This window comes from Pseudophryne corroboree, chromosome 2, assembly GCF_028390025.1.
Source record: "Pseudophryne corroboree isolate aPseCor3 chromosome 2, aPseCor3.hap2, whole genome shotgun sequence".
Lineage (NCBI taxonomy): Eukaryota > Metazoa > Chordata > Amphibia > Anura > Myobatrachidae > Pseudophryne > Pseudophryne corroboree.
The window spans coordinates 204,331,383-204,347,154 of record NC_086445.1 but is presented as its reverse complement, the minus strand read 5'-3'; the positions used below and the strand labels follow the sequence as shown (position 1 = coordinate 204,347,154).

Genomic DNA, 15,772 nt, shown 5'->3' with positions numbered 1-15,772 from the left:
GAATCATGCCCAGGAAGGGCAGACGCGTCGTAGGAATCAGCTGTGACTTTGGAATATTCAGAATCCAGCCGTGCTGTTGCAACACTTCCTGAGAGTGTGCTACGCTGATCAGCAACTGCTCTCTGGACCTCGCCTTTATGAGGAGATCGTCCAAGTATGGGATAATCGTGACTCCTTGCTTTCAAAGGAGCACCATCATTTCCGCCATTACCTTGGTAAATATTCTCGGTGCCGTGGACAGACCAAACGGCAACGTCTGGAATTGGTAATGACAGTCCTGTACCACAAATCTGAGATACTCCTGATGAGGTGGATAAATGGGGACATGCAAGTAAGCATCCTTGATGTCCAGAAACACCATAAAATCCCCCTCTTCCAGGCTTGCAATGACCGCTCTGAGCGATTCCATTTTGAACTTGAATCTTTTCAGATAAATGTTCAGGGACTTTAAATTCAATATGGGTCTGACCGAACCGTCCGGTTTCGGTACCACAAACATTGTGGAATAGTAACCCCTTCCCTGTTGAAGGAGGGGAACCTTTACCACCACCTGCTGGAGATATAACTTGTGAATTGCCGCTAACACTACCTCCCTTTCCATGGGGGAAGCTGGCAGGGCCGATTTGAGGTAACGGTGAGGGGGCATCACTTCGAATTCCAGCTTGTATCCCTGAGACACAATCTGTATAGCCCAGGGATCCACCTGTGAGCGAACCCACTGGTGGCTGAAATTTCGGAGACGCACCCCCACCGCTCCCGGCTCCACCTGTGGAGCCCCAGCGTCATGCGGTGGATTTAGTGGAAGCCGGGGAGGACTTCTGTTCCTGGGAACTAGCTGTATGGTGCAGCTTCTTTCCTCTACCCCTGCCTCTGACAAGAAAGGATGCACCTCTGACTTTCTTGCTTTTTTGTGATCGAAAGGACTGCATTTGGTAATACGGTGCTTTCTTAGGCTGTGAGGGAATATATGGCAAAAAATTTGACTTCTCAGCCGTAGCTGTGGAAACTAGGTCCGAGAGACCGTCCCAAAACCTCCATGTGCTTTTTAGAGTCGGCATCACCTGTCCATTGCAGAGTCCACAGGACCCTTCTGGCAGAAATCGACATTGCATTTATTCTAGAGCCCAGTAGGCAAATGTCCCTCTGGGCATCCCTCATATATAGGACAGCGTCTTTTATATGCCCCAGGGTTTGCAAAATAGTATCCTTGTCCAAGGTATCCAGTTCCTAAGACAGAGTATCTGTCCATGCTGCTACAGCACTACACATCCAGGCCGACGCAATTGCCGGCCTCAGTAGAGTACCTGAATGTGTATAAACAGACTTCATGATACCTTCCTGCTTCCTATCCGCAGGATCCTTTAGGGAGGCTGTATCCTGTGACGGCAGGGCCACCTTCTTAGATAAGCGTGTCAAAGCTTTGTCTACCCTAGGGGAGGATTCCCAGCGCATCCTGTCCGTTGGCGGGAAAGGGTACGCCATAAGTAACCTTTTGGAAATCAGCACTTTCCTATCAGGAGCATCCCACGCTTTTTCACATAACTCATTTAACTCATGTGAAGGGGGAAAAGTCACTTCTTGCTTTTTCTCCCCAAACATATAAACCCTCTGGTCAGGGACAGGGTTTACCTCTGATATGTGCAATACATCCTTCATTGCTATAATCATGTAGCGGATGGCTTTAGCCATTTTAGGCTGCAATTTTTTACATTATCATTTAACACCTTCCACATATCCATCCAATCAGGTGTCGGCGCCGGCGGCGGAGACACGTCATTCATCTGCACCTGCTCTGCCTCCACATAGCCTTCGTCAAACATGTCGACACAATCGTACCGACACACCACACACACACACAGGGGATGCTCTATTTGAGGACAGGACCCCCACAAGGCCTTTTGGAGAGACAGAGAGAGAGAGTATGCCAGCACACACCCCAGCGCTATATAACCCAGGAATTACACAGTAACTTAGTGTTTACCCAGTAGCTGCTGTATTTGTGATTATTGCGCTAAATTTATGTGCCCCCCCTCTCTTTTTACCCTCTTTCTACCGTGAGACTGCAGGGGAGAGCCTGGGGAGCTTCCTCTCAGCGGAGCTGTGGAGAGAAATTGGCGCTGGTGAGTGCTGAGGAAGAAGCCCCGCCCCCTCAGCGGCGGGCTTCTGTCCCGCGATTTGTGTAAAATAATGGCGGGGGCTCATGCATATATACAGTGCCCAGCTGTATATATGCCTCTTTTGCCAGGAGATACTCAATTGCTGCCAGGGCGCCCCCCCCTGCGCCCTGCACCCTACAGTGACCGGAGTATGTGGGTTAGTGTGGGAGCAATGGCGCACAGCTGCAGTGCTGTGCGCTACCTCATATGAAGACAGGAGTCTTCTGCCGCCGATTTTGACGTCTTCTTGCTTCACCCGCCGGCTTCAGTCTTCTGGCTCTGCGAGGGGGACGGCGGCGCGGCTCCGGGAACGGACGACCAAGGTTAAGTTCCTGTGTTCGATCCCTCTGGAGCTAATGGTGTCCAGTAGCCTAAGAAGCGCAACCTAGCCGCAGTTAGTAGGTTTGCTTCTCTCCCCTCAGTCCCACGTAGCAGAGAGTCTGTTGCCAGAAGAATCTCTCTGAAAATAAAAAAAACCTAACTAAAACACTTTCTTATTAGCAAGCTCAGGAGAGCTCACTAAAATGCACCCAGCTCCGTCCGGGCACAGATTCTAACTGAGGTCTGGAGGAGGGGCATAGAGGGAGGAGCCAGTGCACACCAGTAGTACTAATTCTTTCTTAGAGTGCCCAGTCTCCTGCGGAGCCCATCTATTCCCCATGGTCCTTACGGAGTCCCCAGCATCCACTAGGACGTTAGAGAAACAAAAAAAATCTAAACACTGCAAGTAGGGATAAATGACCCCTACTATACCCCCTTCCATCATGAAATTGTTTAGCGAAGCTCCCGACAGCAACAGCAAAGAGAAACACTAGACAATCACATCTCGTGTTATACAAACCCTGCAAGAGGAAAACATATCTTACCTGCTGCATCATCACTGGATGGGCTCTCGTCCGCAGGAAATGGATTATCTATGGAGTGACATTCAAAGAGGAGAAAATAATAAAAGATAAATATGTCCTACATAATCACCTTAAAGCAGTTATACAATTTGTAAACTATCTAGTATAGTGAATGGTAAATGCCACACTCAATTAAGTGAAAGTCCAGTACACAGATAAACTTCACACAAAGCGAGTAGGGCTCAATGCCCTGGACTGCTCTGTATGCAGCAGGGTAGCATCGTGTTGTATCTGCCTCCTCTACGCCACATCACAGTGACACTTCTACACATGATAACATCAGCAAGCAGAAGTCCAGCAAAAAAATCCCCCAAAACACCACACTGGGACATTCCCATGCTGGTATTCTGATACCATCCCTTAGACACGAGCGTGTTACAGACAGGCATGACACCTATCTAGGCTGCAGCACATGGCAGCCTAGAGACCCGATCATCCTGAGTACCAGAAAGCAGAGGGAGGAGCTCCCAGGGAATAATTTCTATATAATATTTGGGGTAGGTTATATTTAATCTTTAATGTATTAAGACTAGGGTGATGTACTGTATGTCTTGTGATTATGGCAAGTCATTAAGAAAACACTAGAAAACAACAATATTGCCTAATTTCCACAAATATTGGCCACTATATCTATATTACGTTTGTGCTTACCTGCTCAGCAGTGATGCCATTTCCAATAGCTTGCTGTACACTCTCCCTAGTGACTTGCGCTACAACCAGATTGGGAAATCGATACAGCATCTCGGAGAAGAGAGCAATGAGGGCAATCTGCAGTTCTGAATCTGAGACCAAAACAAGATTTAAAAGTTATTGCACATTAACACTCTTAAATCATTAAAACTGTATTATGTTCAACACTTCACCCAGCAAGCTGTATAGACACGTTAAACATCGTCCAGAAATAAAATAATGTGGAATAGTAAGGCAAATCTAATTGAATAAGACATGCAAATAATGTGAGGTCATTATGCTTGAATATTATTTTCTACATCTTTATATGCGCAGAAAGAGTACTTTATGCTCTTCATATATTTGGGCTATGTGCAAAAGTTATAAGCTCAATTCTATTGAAAGCATGGAGCACGAAGGAAACAATCTGCTTTTAACAGGTTTTCCAATTGGGTGTGGTATGATATGTTGAGAGTCATTGGGGAAAATGTAATAGGGTGTGAGAATCAGAAAGTGAGAGATTTTGGGAGAGTTCTTCTATGTTTTTTTTTTAAAACAGGAGAACTCTCCCAAAATCTCTCACTTTCTGATTCTCGCACCCTTGTACATTCCCCCCATTATGTCGTTATTGACTATGCCAACATTCATCATGTCGACAGTGATAAAATGTCAACATGGTAGAATGTCTACATATCGTCCATGGTGGTCCAGCAGTCAGCTACATGAGCCTGACTGCTCCAGCGCTCTTTCCGGGTTCTGTCGGTCATGTGACTGTCTCTTCAGGGCCAGATCTCTGATCCTCAGGAGTTCCGGTGAGTATTTCTCCTGTAACCCTAATCCCTACCCCACCCTCTTATGCCCAACCTTAAATCCTTCCCACCCCAACCTCCTCTTAGTGCCTAACATTAACCTTCCCACTTGCAGCCTAACCCTCATGTCTAACATTCTGACAATGTCAACACATTGCTTGTCAACTTTTAGCAATGTCGTTATCACAACTGTTGACACTGTGGTGTCATTGTCAACCTTTCAATTAAATTCCTTCCATTTTTTATCTTTTAGTTGCGGCCTTCTTGCCAGCAGCAAGCAGTATATGATAAAAGGAGTTGTCCACCTTTGATGGGTGAGTATTACTTTAGTGGTGTAACCACTTTAGTGAATACGCTCACTGAACATTTTGGAACCCAGAGTATGTCTTCAGTCAATGAAACATTTTTTTTTTTTTTTTTTTCATGGCAAACTTGGCTAAATCACATATTTACAGATTAAACCAGTTGTGGACTATTACAGCTACTTTGCTTTTACTAACCTGTATATCCATAGATCCTGTAGTTCGTTTCCACCACAATGAAACCTTGCTTATGACTGTCCGAAGTAGTCCCGGATATTCCAGATGCCAGATTTATGGCCAGCCGTGTTGGATAATAGCGACGAGACTTCCTCTACAAATAATACAACATGCATTTATTTTAAGGATTCAAACCTCACACATAATAAGAACTAATGTAACAGAAGACTAATTAAACCCTTTAAATGAGAGGTTCTTGAACTTTTTATGGGTAAGATTGAGACTTTTATAACTGGATTTAAAACTACCTGTCCCCTGTAACACTTGACTTCTGTAGCCCTGCACCTCTAAAAAATAAATAAATAAATGTGCAAATATATGCTAAAAATGATATAGTGGTATACAAGAGCAATGCAAAAAGATGATCATGTGACCAGAATGTAACAGAAAAGGATCCAATGTGTGGGTTGTGACCAATAGTTTAAGAACTTGTTTTAGGAGACTCTTAAGTTTTGAATATCTTTAACTTAAATTATAATTATAGTTTGGTTTTAGTGAGAATACTTAACATACACTTGGTGCAGTGTAAAATCCTAAAAGAAGTTTATTACACAACATGGAATATATACGTTATGGTAAGAACTTACCGTTGATAACGTGATTTCTCTTATGTCCACAGGTATCCACAGGATAACATTGGGATATGCCGGAGCGACAGCGGAAATGGCACCAAACGGTCACAAGCTTTCTGGCCTCCCAGGATGCATCGGGGCTTCTCCATATAATCCCGCCCACTGACTCAGTCAAATCAGTTCTTTCCACAGCAATTTAGGCAGGAGCATCAGGTAGAAACCTATTCAGGCGATAAGAACACACATGCACACCCGTCCATGCAAGAGGGAAGAGGTTTAGTGATTGTAAAGATCCTCAAATCAGGTGAGTCAGGGTGGGACCCCTGTGGATACCTGTGGACATAAGAAAAATCACGTTATCAACGGTAAGTCCTTACCATAACGTATATTTCTCTGGCTCGGTCCACAGGTTATCCACAGGATAACACTGGGATTCCCAAAGCCAGTTTTAGTGGTGGGGACGCTCCTGATTAGACAGGGGAACCTTTCGCCCGAATTCTGCGTCATGAGAGGCAAAAGTATCCAAGGCATATTGTCTGATGAATGTGTTAATGGAAGACCATGTGGCTGCCTTACAAATCTGTTCTGCTGAAGCACCATGTTATGCTGCCCATGAAGGACCTACCTTACGTGTAGAGTGAGCAGGGACATTAGCCGGTATAGGGAAATCAGCACGAGAATAAGCTTCTAAAATTACCATTCGGAGCCATCTTGCCAGCGTCTGTTTACTAGCAGGCCATCCTCTTCTATGAAATCCGTAGAGGATGAAGAGAGAATCTGTTTTTCTGATGGCACTAGTACGATCTATGTAGATTCTTAACGCCCAGACCACGTCTAGCGACGCTTCATCCGCAGAAAGTCCCGATACCTGAAAAGCTGGGACTACAATCTCTTCGTTAAGGTGAAACTTTGACACCACCTTCGGAAGATAACCAGATCTAGTTAGGATAACTGCTTTAGCTGGAAAAAAAACTTAGGAAAGGAGACTTACACAACAGTGCTCCTAAATTTGACACTTCTAGCTGACGCCATTGCCAGTGGAAAGAGTACTTTAGCCGTTAACCATTTAAGATCTGCTCTCTTAAGTGGTTCAAACGGAGGTCCCTGAAGAAATTTAAGAACTAGATTCAAATCCCAGGGATCTGCAGGAGGAACAAATGGAGGTTGAATATGTACAACTCCCTGAAAGAAAGTACGCACATCCTGTAAGTCAGCAATCTTTCTCTGAAACCATACAGTTAATGCTGATGCTTGAACTCTCAAGGAAGCTACCTTCAATCCCTTATCCAATCCTGCTTGAAGAAAATCCAAAATCCTGGATACTTTAAAAGATCTTGGATTCAAACTTTTTTCACTACACCAATGAATATAGGCTTGCCATATTCGATGATAAATACGAGCTGAAGAAGGTTTTCTTGCACTAAGCATAGTTTGAATCACTTGTTTTGAAAATCCTCTAGCTTCTAGGATAGAGGTGTCAACAGCCACGCCGTCAAAGACAGACGATCCAGATGGCTGTGACAACAAGGACCCTGCATTAGCAGATCTGGACGTTGAGGGAGCAATATTGGTGCTTCCATGGATATCCTTAGTAGATCTGTATACCAATGCCTTCTTGGCCAAGCTGGACCTATTAGAATTATGGCTCCCTTTGCTTGCTTTATTTTTCTCACTACTCTGGGTAACAGAGATATTGGAGGGAACAGATATGCCAGATGAAATTTCCATTTTACTGACAGTGCGTCTACAAGGATCGCTCCGGGATCCTTTGTTCTTGATCCGTGCCTCAGAACTTTGTTGTTTAGACGAGATGCCATGAGGTCTATCTCTGGCAGACCCCATCTGTTCACTATAGTCTGAAACACTTCTGGGTGTAAAGCCCATTCGGTTTCCTGAATGGTGTGTCAACTGAGAAAATCCGCTTCCCAGTTCAGTACACCTGGAACAAACACTGCTGACCATGCTGGAAGATGGAGTTCTGCCCACCTTAGTATGGGAGTAACTGCCTCCATCAATCTTTTGCTGTGAGTTCCTCCCTGATGATTGAGGTACTCTACTGCTGTTGCATTGTCTGAGCGAACCTGGACTGGTCTTCCTTGCAGACTGTCCTTTGCCTGAACTAGAGCTATATAAATGGCCCTTATTTCCAACAGATTTATTGGCAGGCAACTTTCCCTTATGGTCCATTTTCCCTGGAACCAAAGGCTTTCGAGTACCGCTCCCCAGCCTTGAAGACTGGCATCTGTTGTCAGGACTTGCCATTCTTTTATCCAAAAGGGTCTCCCCTTGTTTAAATGGTCCCTCTGTAGCCACCAAGCTAGAGACCTTCTTACGTTTACCGGAAAATTTATCATCTGTTTTTTTTATTGTCAGATGATTTCCGTTCCATTTGGTCAGAATAAGGTGCTGTAGTGGTCTTGAGTGGAATTGTGCATATTCCACCATGTCGAAGGTTGACACCATCAGACCCAACAGTCTCATTGCTGCATGGACTGACATGGTCTGAGTGTGCAACGCCTCTTGAGTCATGACCTGCACCTTGGCTATCTTTTTCTCTGGTAAGAAAATTCTCTGTAGACCTGAATCCAATATGGCCCCCAAATGAACCATCTGCTGTGACTGATTCAGAGATGACTTTTCCCAGTTTATGAGCCACCCGTGTCTTTGTAGACAAACTGCTGTCTGTTGAAGATGGCTCAAAAGTAATTCCTGCGAATGTGCTAGGATTAACAAGTCGTCGAGGTATGGAAATATTCTTATCCCTTGCTTGCAGAGATAAGCTGCCATAACCACCATAATTTTGGTAAGCACCCTGGGTGCTGTTGCTAGCCCGAAGGGCAACGCTTGGAACTGAAAATGTTGCTGGAGGATGGCAAACCTGAGGTAACATTGGTGAGACCGTGCTATAGGCACATGTAGGTAAGCGTCCTGTATATCCAGAGATACCATGTAATCTCCCGGTTCCATAGCTAACACTATAGAGCGGAACGTCTCCATGTGGAACGTTGGAATCCAAATGTATTTGTTTAACATTTTGAGATTGAGAATTGGTCGGAATAACCCATTTGGCTTCTGAATCAAAAATAGATTGGAGTAAAAACCCTGTCCCCGTTGTAATGGAGGTACCGGGATAATCACACCAGAATGAAGCAATTTCTGAACTGCTTCTTGCAGGGCATTGGCCTTCGACTCTATACGAGATGGGCTGGTGCAAAAAAAACCTTTGAGGAGGCTGCCCCCTGAATGGGAACCCATAACCGAGAGATACCACCTTCTGCACCCAAGCATCTGTCGTCGACTGTTGCCATATGCGTGCAAAATGAAGGAGTCGGCCCCCAACCCTGGAATCCTCCAGGCGGAGGCCTGTCTCTTCAGGCTGATGGTTTCTGTTTAGGCTTGGAAGCTGGCTTTCTACTAGCCCATTGCTTCCTACCCCTGGCTGATCTATTGAACTGGGGTTGCTTACACTCCTCTTTTGCTTTGCCTTGCCATCGAGATGGCCAAAATTTTGAACTCCTAGTCTTAGGGTTATAACTAGCCGGAAATCTGAATTTTTTGGATTCAGCTTCCGATTCTAGAATATCTGACAATTGTTTTCCAAACAATATATTACCAGTGAAAGGCAATGCTTCCAACTCTTTCTTGGATTCTGCATCTGCTTTCCAAGTGCGTAGCCAAACTGCTCTACAAGCGGCTGTCAAGGCTGATGCTTTAGAAGCAATCGTACCCATATCAATTGCTGCTTCTTCCAAATATTGGGCAACTTGTCTTAAACGGCCCAGATGATACTCATGCTCCCTATTAGGAGGGGAGAGGCCATTCTCTAGTTCCTCCATCCATTCAACCATTGCCCTTGCCATCCAGGCTGAAGCCATAGCAGGCCTTACCACTGCTCCTGAGAGAGAAAATAATTTTTTTAAGAAGCTATCTACCCTTCTGTCTGTGACATCATTTAGTGAGGTAGATGACAATGGTAAAGCAGATTTATGCACAAGTCGCAGCACATGTGCATCTACTTTAGGAGGAACTTCTCTTTTTGAACAATCCACAGCTGGAAATGGATAATAAGAATCCCATTTTTTCGGAATCTTATATTTTTTACTGGGCGTCGCCGAGAGTTCTTCCATCATTTCCGTCAGATCCTCTGACGCTGGGAATTCAGTCTTAACTGTTTTTGTTCGTTTAAACAGAGGTGCTTTAGATTTTGACACTATTTTGGCTGACTCCTCCAAAGATAGAATAGCCTTCATTGCATCAATAAGTTCAGCTACATCCTCTGAGCTGAAACTCTGCGACTGATCATCATACGGAGTATTTGAATATACTGTATCATCATCATCTGTTGTATCATCTTGTGTAGTCTGTAACATAGACGTATCTACTTTAGTCTTACCTGTACCCTGGTTAATAGCCTGGTTACTTGTAGCCAAACCATAGGGAGGGAGCTGCATGTATGGGTTAATAGTGTAACCTATTCCCTGGGGTGGAGCTGCAGGAGTTAATCTGTCTGCTATTGAAGACAAAGTCTGCACAAACATACTCCATGGTGGCTCTATTGGTTGTTGAACCAATTCTTTCTTTTTACTTTGCTGAAAAGCAAAACAGTTTGCACATAACCCCTCATAAGTGACCAACTGGCCAATTCCAATTAACCCTGTTTTACAAGATAAACATGTTAAGGATGTAGGAGTGCCTGATAAATTCTCCTTGTCACTTTTGCTGCTCACAGACATGGTAATAATCTGTATTTATGACTACACAATTTGTGACTGAAAACCACCTATATATAACTATATAGAAGTGAGATCAATCTGACCACAACCGTGCACCTGAATTGAGGTTCAGAACAGAACTGACAACATATAAAAGTCAGCACACATACTAGCAGTCAGTCACATGTTAAAATATTAGACATTGTCATATGAGAATACAATCACCATCATAATAACTTACAAGTAAGTGGGAAAATTGTATTTCTGTTTTTAACCAGTTTTTCAGACATATCATGCAGAAAACAACAGTAATATACAGGCCTCATATACAATATGTACCAAAAATTAACAATTCATACTAACAAGTAGAGAATTTTTAGTATTGTATAACCCATTTCTTAATAGAGTGGGATACAGGGAGACTCACCACACTTCCATATCCATCAATACGCCCGCAAGACGCTGAGTGGATTCAGACGCTACTAGTGTACACTGCCACTCTTGATGACTGATGAGACACACAGACGCTCTTTAATGGACACAGACTTTCATTGAACGATAAGTGTATGCAGACGCTCCTGTCTGCGACCGGGTCTAGGCGGAAAGTCTAGTGTACACCATTGCAGTGTCTAAGCTGCGACCAAGTACCCTCGTGGTAGCGCCTGAGCCGGAAGTGAGGTCATTAGTTCATGGACGGGAGACGCACGGAAACTGGTCATGAACTTGGGGGAGGGGCGGCCTGGAGAGCGTCTAACTCCCCCTGTTGACTTAAACTCTAAGGATCGCGGCCTCACCTAGTCCTGGCGCCTATGATCCCTAAAGCATAGCGCTGTTGCACTTAAGAGTGGCGGCGCATCAACCACTGTTTGTAGTCTCCTCCAATAGAGTGAAGTTGTGTCCGGACCCCCTAGTAAGAAGAAACCAATGACTTACCTTCTCCCCATGCTCCGGCCACAGCCTGGTTACGTATGCTGGACCTGCTAGAATCATCCGACACAGACGCCCGTCGAGACAGCACTATACCGCGAAGGTAAGCGTTGTTGCGACCCGGTGGAGAGTTGTTGGAGCGACTCTTTCTAGTATGCATGTAAGACGCTGTTAAGAAAAGTCACTCAAGAGAAAAAAATAACATTGTAAGACTATAAAAATAAAATAATAAAAGCTTCAGGCTGCTATTAACAGCAGCCCTGTGACCATGGTCCGGCTCCTGCCGCACCAAACAAAAGGATTTGACTGAGTCAGTGGGCGGGATTATATGGAGAAGCCCAGATGCATCCTGGGAGGCCATAAAGCTCGTGACCGTTTGGTGCCATTTCCGGTGTCGCTCCGGCATATCCCAATGTTATCCTGTGGATAACCTGTGGACCCAGCCAGAGAAAAATATTTGTCACCTAATGCTGATCAAAAATATACCCACAAAAATATCTGTTTTGTTCCACTTATCTCATCGATGGACATCTTATCATATGCTTGAGATTGTGACTGAGGGTTTTGGAGAAAAGTCTTTGTCAATATAAACAGTCTCTCTGTTTTGTACACATACTGTATATGGCATTACTATAGCCACTTAGCTGGTACTGTGTACAATATATGTATAACAGAGTGTGGGCAGGTATAGCCTTGATTGCAAGCAGTCATGGCTGCATCATACCCACCAACTGCGTAGTGGGTGGAGTCAATAACAAGCGGTTACTGGCAGTAAGCGGGAATCCCCTACTGGCCAGGTCCCGTGTGACCAAAACCCATTCTGTGATCGCAGGATGCAGCCAGTGAGGTCGGAAAGGCGTTTGGTCACATCACACATATCAGGTTTTTCCATATACACTGTATGCCTCGGGTCTATGTATGGCTGATCTCCCAGAAAATAACCTTCATAGTGCGCCCAACATGGCTTCCTCACCTGGTATGCTTGCGAATGGGATGAAAAATTCGGGATGCAGTCAATTTACAGACAATCAAAATCCCAACGGTCGAAATCCCGACAGCAATTGACAGACGGTCAAAATCCCGACAAGGTCAAAATCCCGACATGTAAAATGTCGACAGGTCAAAATACCGACATGAGTTTTTCATGATTTTTTCCATTGAAACTGACTTGTTCATACGTTACCATCCCAGTGGACCTGGAGGGGAAATATAATAGTGTGCAGAGCGCAGCGAGCCATGCGAGGGGACGCGGTACACTTATATGGTGTCCATGTCAACCTATATCGACATACACACACAAAAACAATGGGGGGGGGGGGGGGGTGTGTCGGCATTATGACCTGTCGACATTTTACATGTCAGTATTTTGACCTTGTCGGTATTGTAAACGTCGGTATTTTGACCTTGTAGGGATTTTGACCGTCGGTCAATTGCAGTCGGGATTTCGATTGTAGGTATTTCATACCGATCCAAAAAATACATGGACCTGACATATGTTGGGACACGACCCATAGCACTATAATACTGAAACCACCAATTTAGAGTCATCTCTTCTAGGTGTGACCTATTCCATCCAGGGTAATCCTACATAGTGCGCCCATGGGTGGAATATATAACCCTTAGAAGTTATTAACCAAAATTACTGCACCTAGCCTGTAATTATGCTTAGAAGGCCTGATTCGGATTTGGAAGCAAGGCAGAAAAAGCATGTAAGTTTGTATCTGGAACAAACAATTTTGTAATGCAAGGGGAGGAAATACATTTATATTTTTTTCTGTGCAGGGTAAATACCAGCTGCTTTTGCATGTAGCTCACAAATGTTTCACAACTCTATTTTTACACTGCAATTTAGATTTCAGTTCGGACACACCCCACCCAAATCTATATCTCTCTGCACGTTACATCTGCCCCACCTGCAGTGCAACATAGTTTTGCCCAGTTGCTTGCTTTTTTTGTTTGCTTCCACATCTGAATACCTACCCCCAATTGTGCTCTCTAGGTTTAGTTCTTAATTATTTCTGCATGTCTTTCAACTTGCTGTAATTCTAATGCCTTTGTACAATGCCCTAGAATTTGATTTGCATAGTAACATTTTTGTTGTATATAACGCGACTGTCTTTTACAGGAGAAAAGCGCTATAATAAGATTTTACTCACCGGTAAATCTATTTCTCGTAGTCCGTAGTGGATGCTGGGACTCCGTAAGGACCATGGGGATTAGCGGCTCCGCAGGAGACTGGGCACAACTAAAGAAAGCTTTAGGACTACCTGGTGTGCACTGGCTCCTCCCACTAAGACCCTCCTCCAGACCTCAGTTAGGATACTGTGCCCGGAAGAGCTGACACAATAAGGAAGGATTTTGATTCCCGGGTAAGACTCATACCAGCCACACCAATCACACCGTATAACTCGTGATACTATACCCAGTTAACAGTATGATAACAACTGAGCCTCTCAACAGATGGCTCAACAATAACCCTTTAGTTAGGCAATAACTATATACAAGTATTGCAGACAATCCGCACTTGGGATGGGCGCCCAGCATCCACTACGGACTACGAGAAATAGATTTACCGGTGAGTAAAATCTTATTTTCTCTAACGTCCTAAGTGGATGCTGGGACTCCGTAAGGACCATGGGGATTATACCAAAGCTCCCAAACGGGCGGGAGAGTGCGGATGACTCTGCATCACCGAATGAGCAAACTCTAGGTCCTCCTCAGCCAGGGTATCAAACTTGTAGACTCTTGCAAGAGAGTGTTTTAACCCGACCAAGTAACAGCTCGGCAAATTTGTAAAGCCGAGACCCCTCGGGCAGCCGCCCAAGAAAAGCCCACTTTCCTCGTGGAATGGGCTTTCACAGATTTAGGGTGCGGCATTCCAGCCGCAGAATGTGCAAGTTGAATCGTGCTACAGATCCAGCGAGCAATAGTCTGCTTAGAAGCAGGAGCACCCAGCTTGTTGGGTGCATACAGGATAAATAGCGAGTCAGTTTTCCTGACTCCAGCCGTCCTGGAAACATATACTTTTCAGGGCCCTGACTACGTCCAGAAAACTTGGAATCCTCCAAGTCCCAAGTAGCCGCAGGCACCACAATAGGTTGGTTCACATGAAAAACTGATACCACCTTAGGAAGGAATTGGGAACGAGTCCTCAATTCCGCCTTATCCATATAGAATACAGATAAGGGCATTTGTATGACAAAGCCGCCAATTCTGATACACGCCTCGCCGACGCCACGGCCCACAGCATGACCACTTTCCACGTGAGGTATTGTAGCTCCACGGATTTAAGTGGCTCAACTCAATGTGACTTCAGGAAATCCAACACTATGTTGAGATCCCACGGTGCCACTGGAGGCACAAACAGGGGTTGACTATGCAGCACTCCCTTAACAAAAGTCTGAACTTCAGGCAGTGAAGCCAGTTCTATTTTGGAAGAAAATCGATAGAGCCGAAATCTGGACCTTAATGGAACCCAATTTTAGGCCCATAATCACCTCTGACTTGTAGGATGTGCAGAAAACGACCTAGCTGAAATTCCTCCTTTGGGGCCTTACTGGCCTCACAGCACGCAACATATTTCCGCCATATGCGGTGATAATGGTTTGCGTTCACTTCTTTCCTAGCTTTAAATAGCGTAGGGATAACTTCCTCCGGAATGCCCTTTTCCTTCAGGATCCGGCGTTCAACCGCCATGCCGTCAAACGCAGCCGCGGTACGTCTTGGAACAGACAGGCCCCCTGCTGCAGCAGGTCCTGTCTGAGCGGCAGAGGCCATGGGTCCTCTGAGATCATTTCTTGGAGTTCTGGGTACCAAGCTCTTCTTGGCCACCCGGAACAATGAGTATAGTTCTTACTCCTCTCCTTCTTATTATTCTCATTACCCTGGGTATGAGAGGCAGAGAAGGGAACACATACACCGACTGGTACACCCACGGTGTTACCAGAGCGTCTACAGCTATCGCCTGAGGGTCCCTTGACCTGGCGCAATATCTTTGTAGCTTTTTCTTGAGGCGGGACGCCATCCTGTCCACCTGTGGCCTTTCCCCACGGTGTACAATCATTTGGAAGAGTTCTGGATGAAGTCCCCACTCTCTCGGGTGGAGGTCGTGTCTGCTGAGAAAGTTCTCAGTTGTCCACTCCGGGAATGAACACTGCTGACAGTGCTAACACATGATTTTCCGCCCATCGGAGAATCCTTGTGGCTTCTGCCATCGCCATCCTGCTTCTTGTGCCGCCCTGTCGGTTTACATGAGCGACCGCCGTGATGTTGTCTGACTGGATCAGCACCGGCCGGTGTTGAAGCAGGGGTCTAGCCTGACTTAGGGCATTGTAAATGGCCCAAAGTTCCAGAACATTTATGTGTAGGGAAGTCTCCTGACTTTTCCATAGGCCTTGGAAGTTTCTTCCCTGTGTGACTGCCCCCCAGCCTTGAAAGCTGGCATCCGTGGTCACCAGGACCCAGTCCTGTATGCCGAATCTGC

General features: G+C 45.2%; 1 protein-coding gene across 4 annotated transcripts in view; it reads right to left on the bottom strand.

The window, feature by feature from the left end:
- Positions 1 to 15,772, bottom strand: part of GTF2H4 (general transcription factor IIH subunit 4) — a 194,799-nt gene that overhangs the window by 14,798 nt on the left and 164,229 nt on the right. For all 4 annotated transcript variants that reach the window (XM_063952239.1, XM_063952237.1, XM_063952236.1 and 1 more), the window contains exons 10-12: positions 5,040 to 5,172; positions 3,713 to 3,843; positions 3,023 to 3,070 (exon numbers count right to left, since the gene is read on the bottom strand). In XM_063952239.1, coding sequence (XP_063808309.1) covers positions 3,023 to 3,070; positions 3,713 to 3,843; positions 5,040 to 5,172 — 312 coding nt within the window. The remainder of the gene's footprint in view (positions 1 to 3,022; positions 3,071 to 3,712; positions 3,844 to 5,039; positions 5,173 to 15,772) is intronic.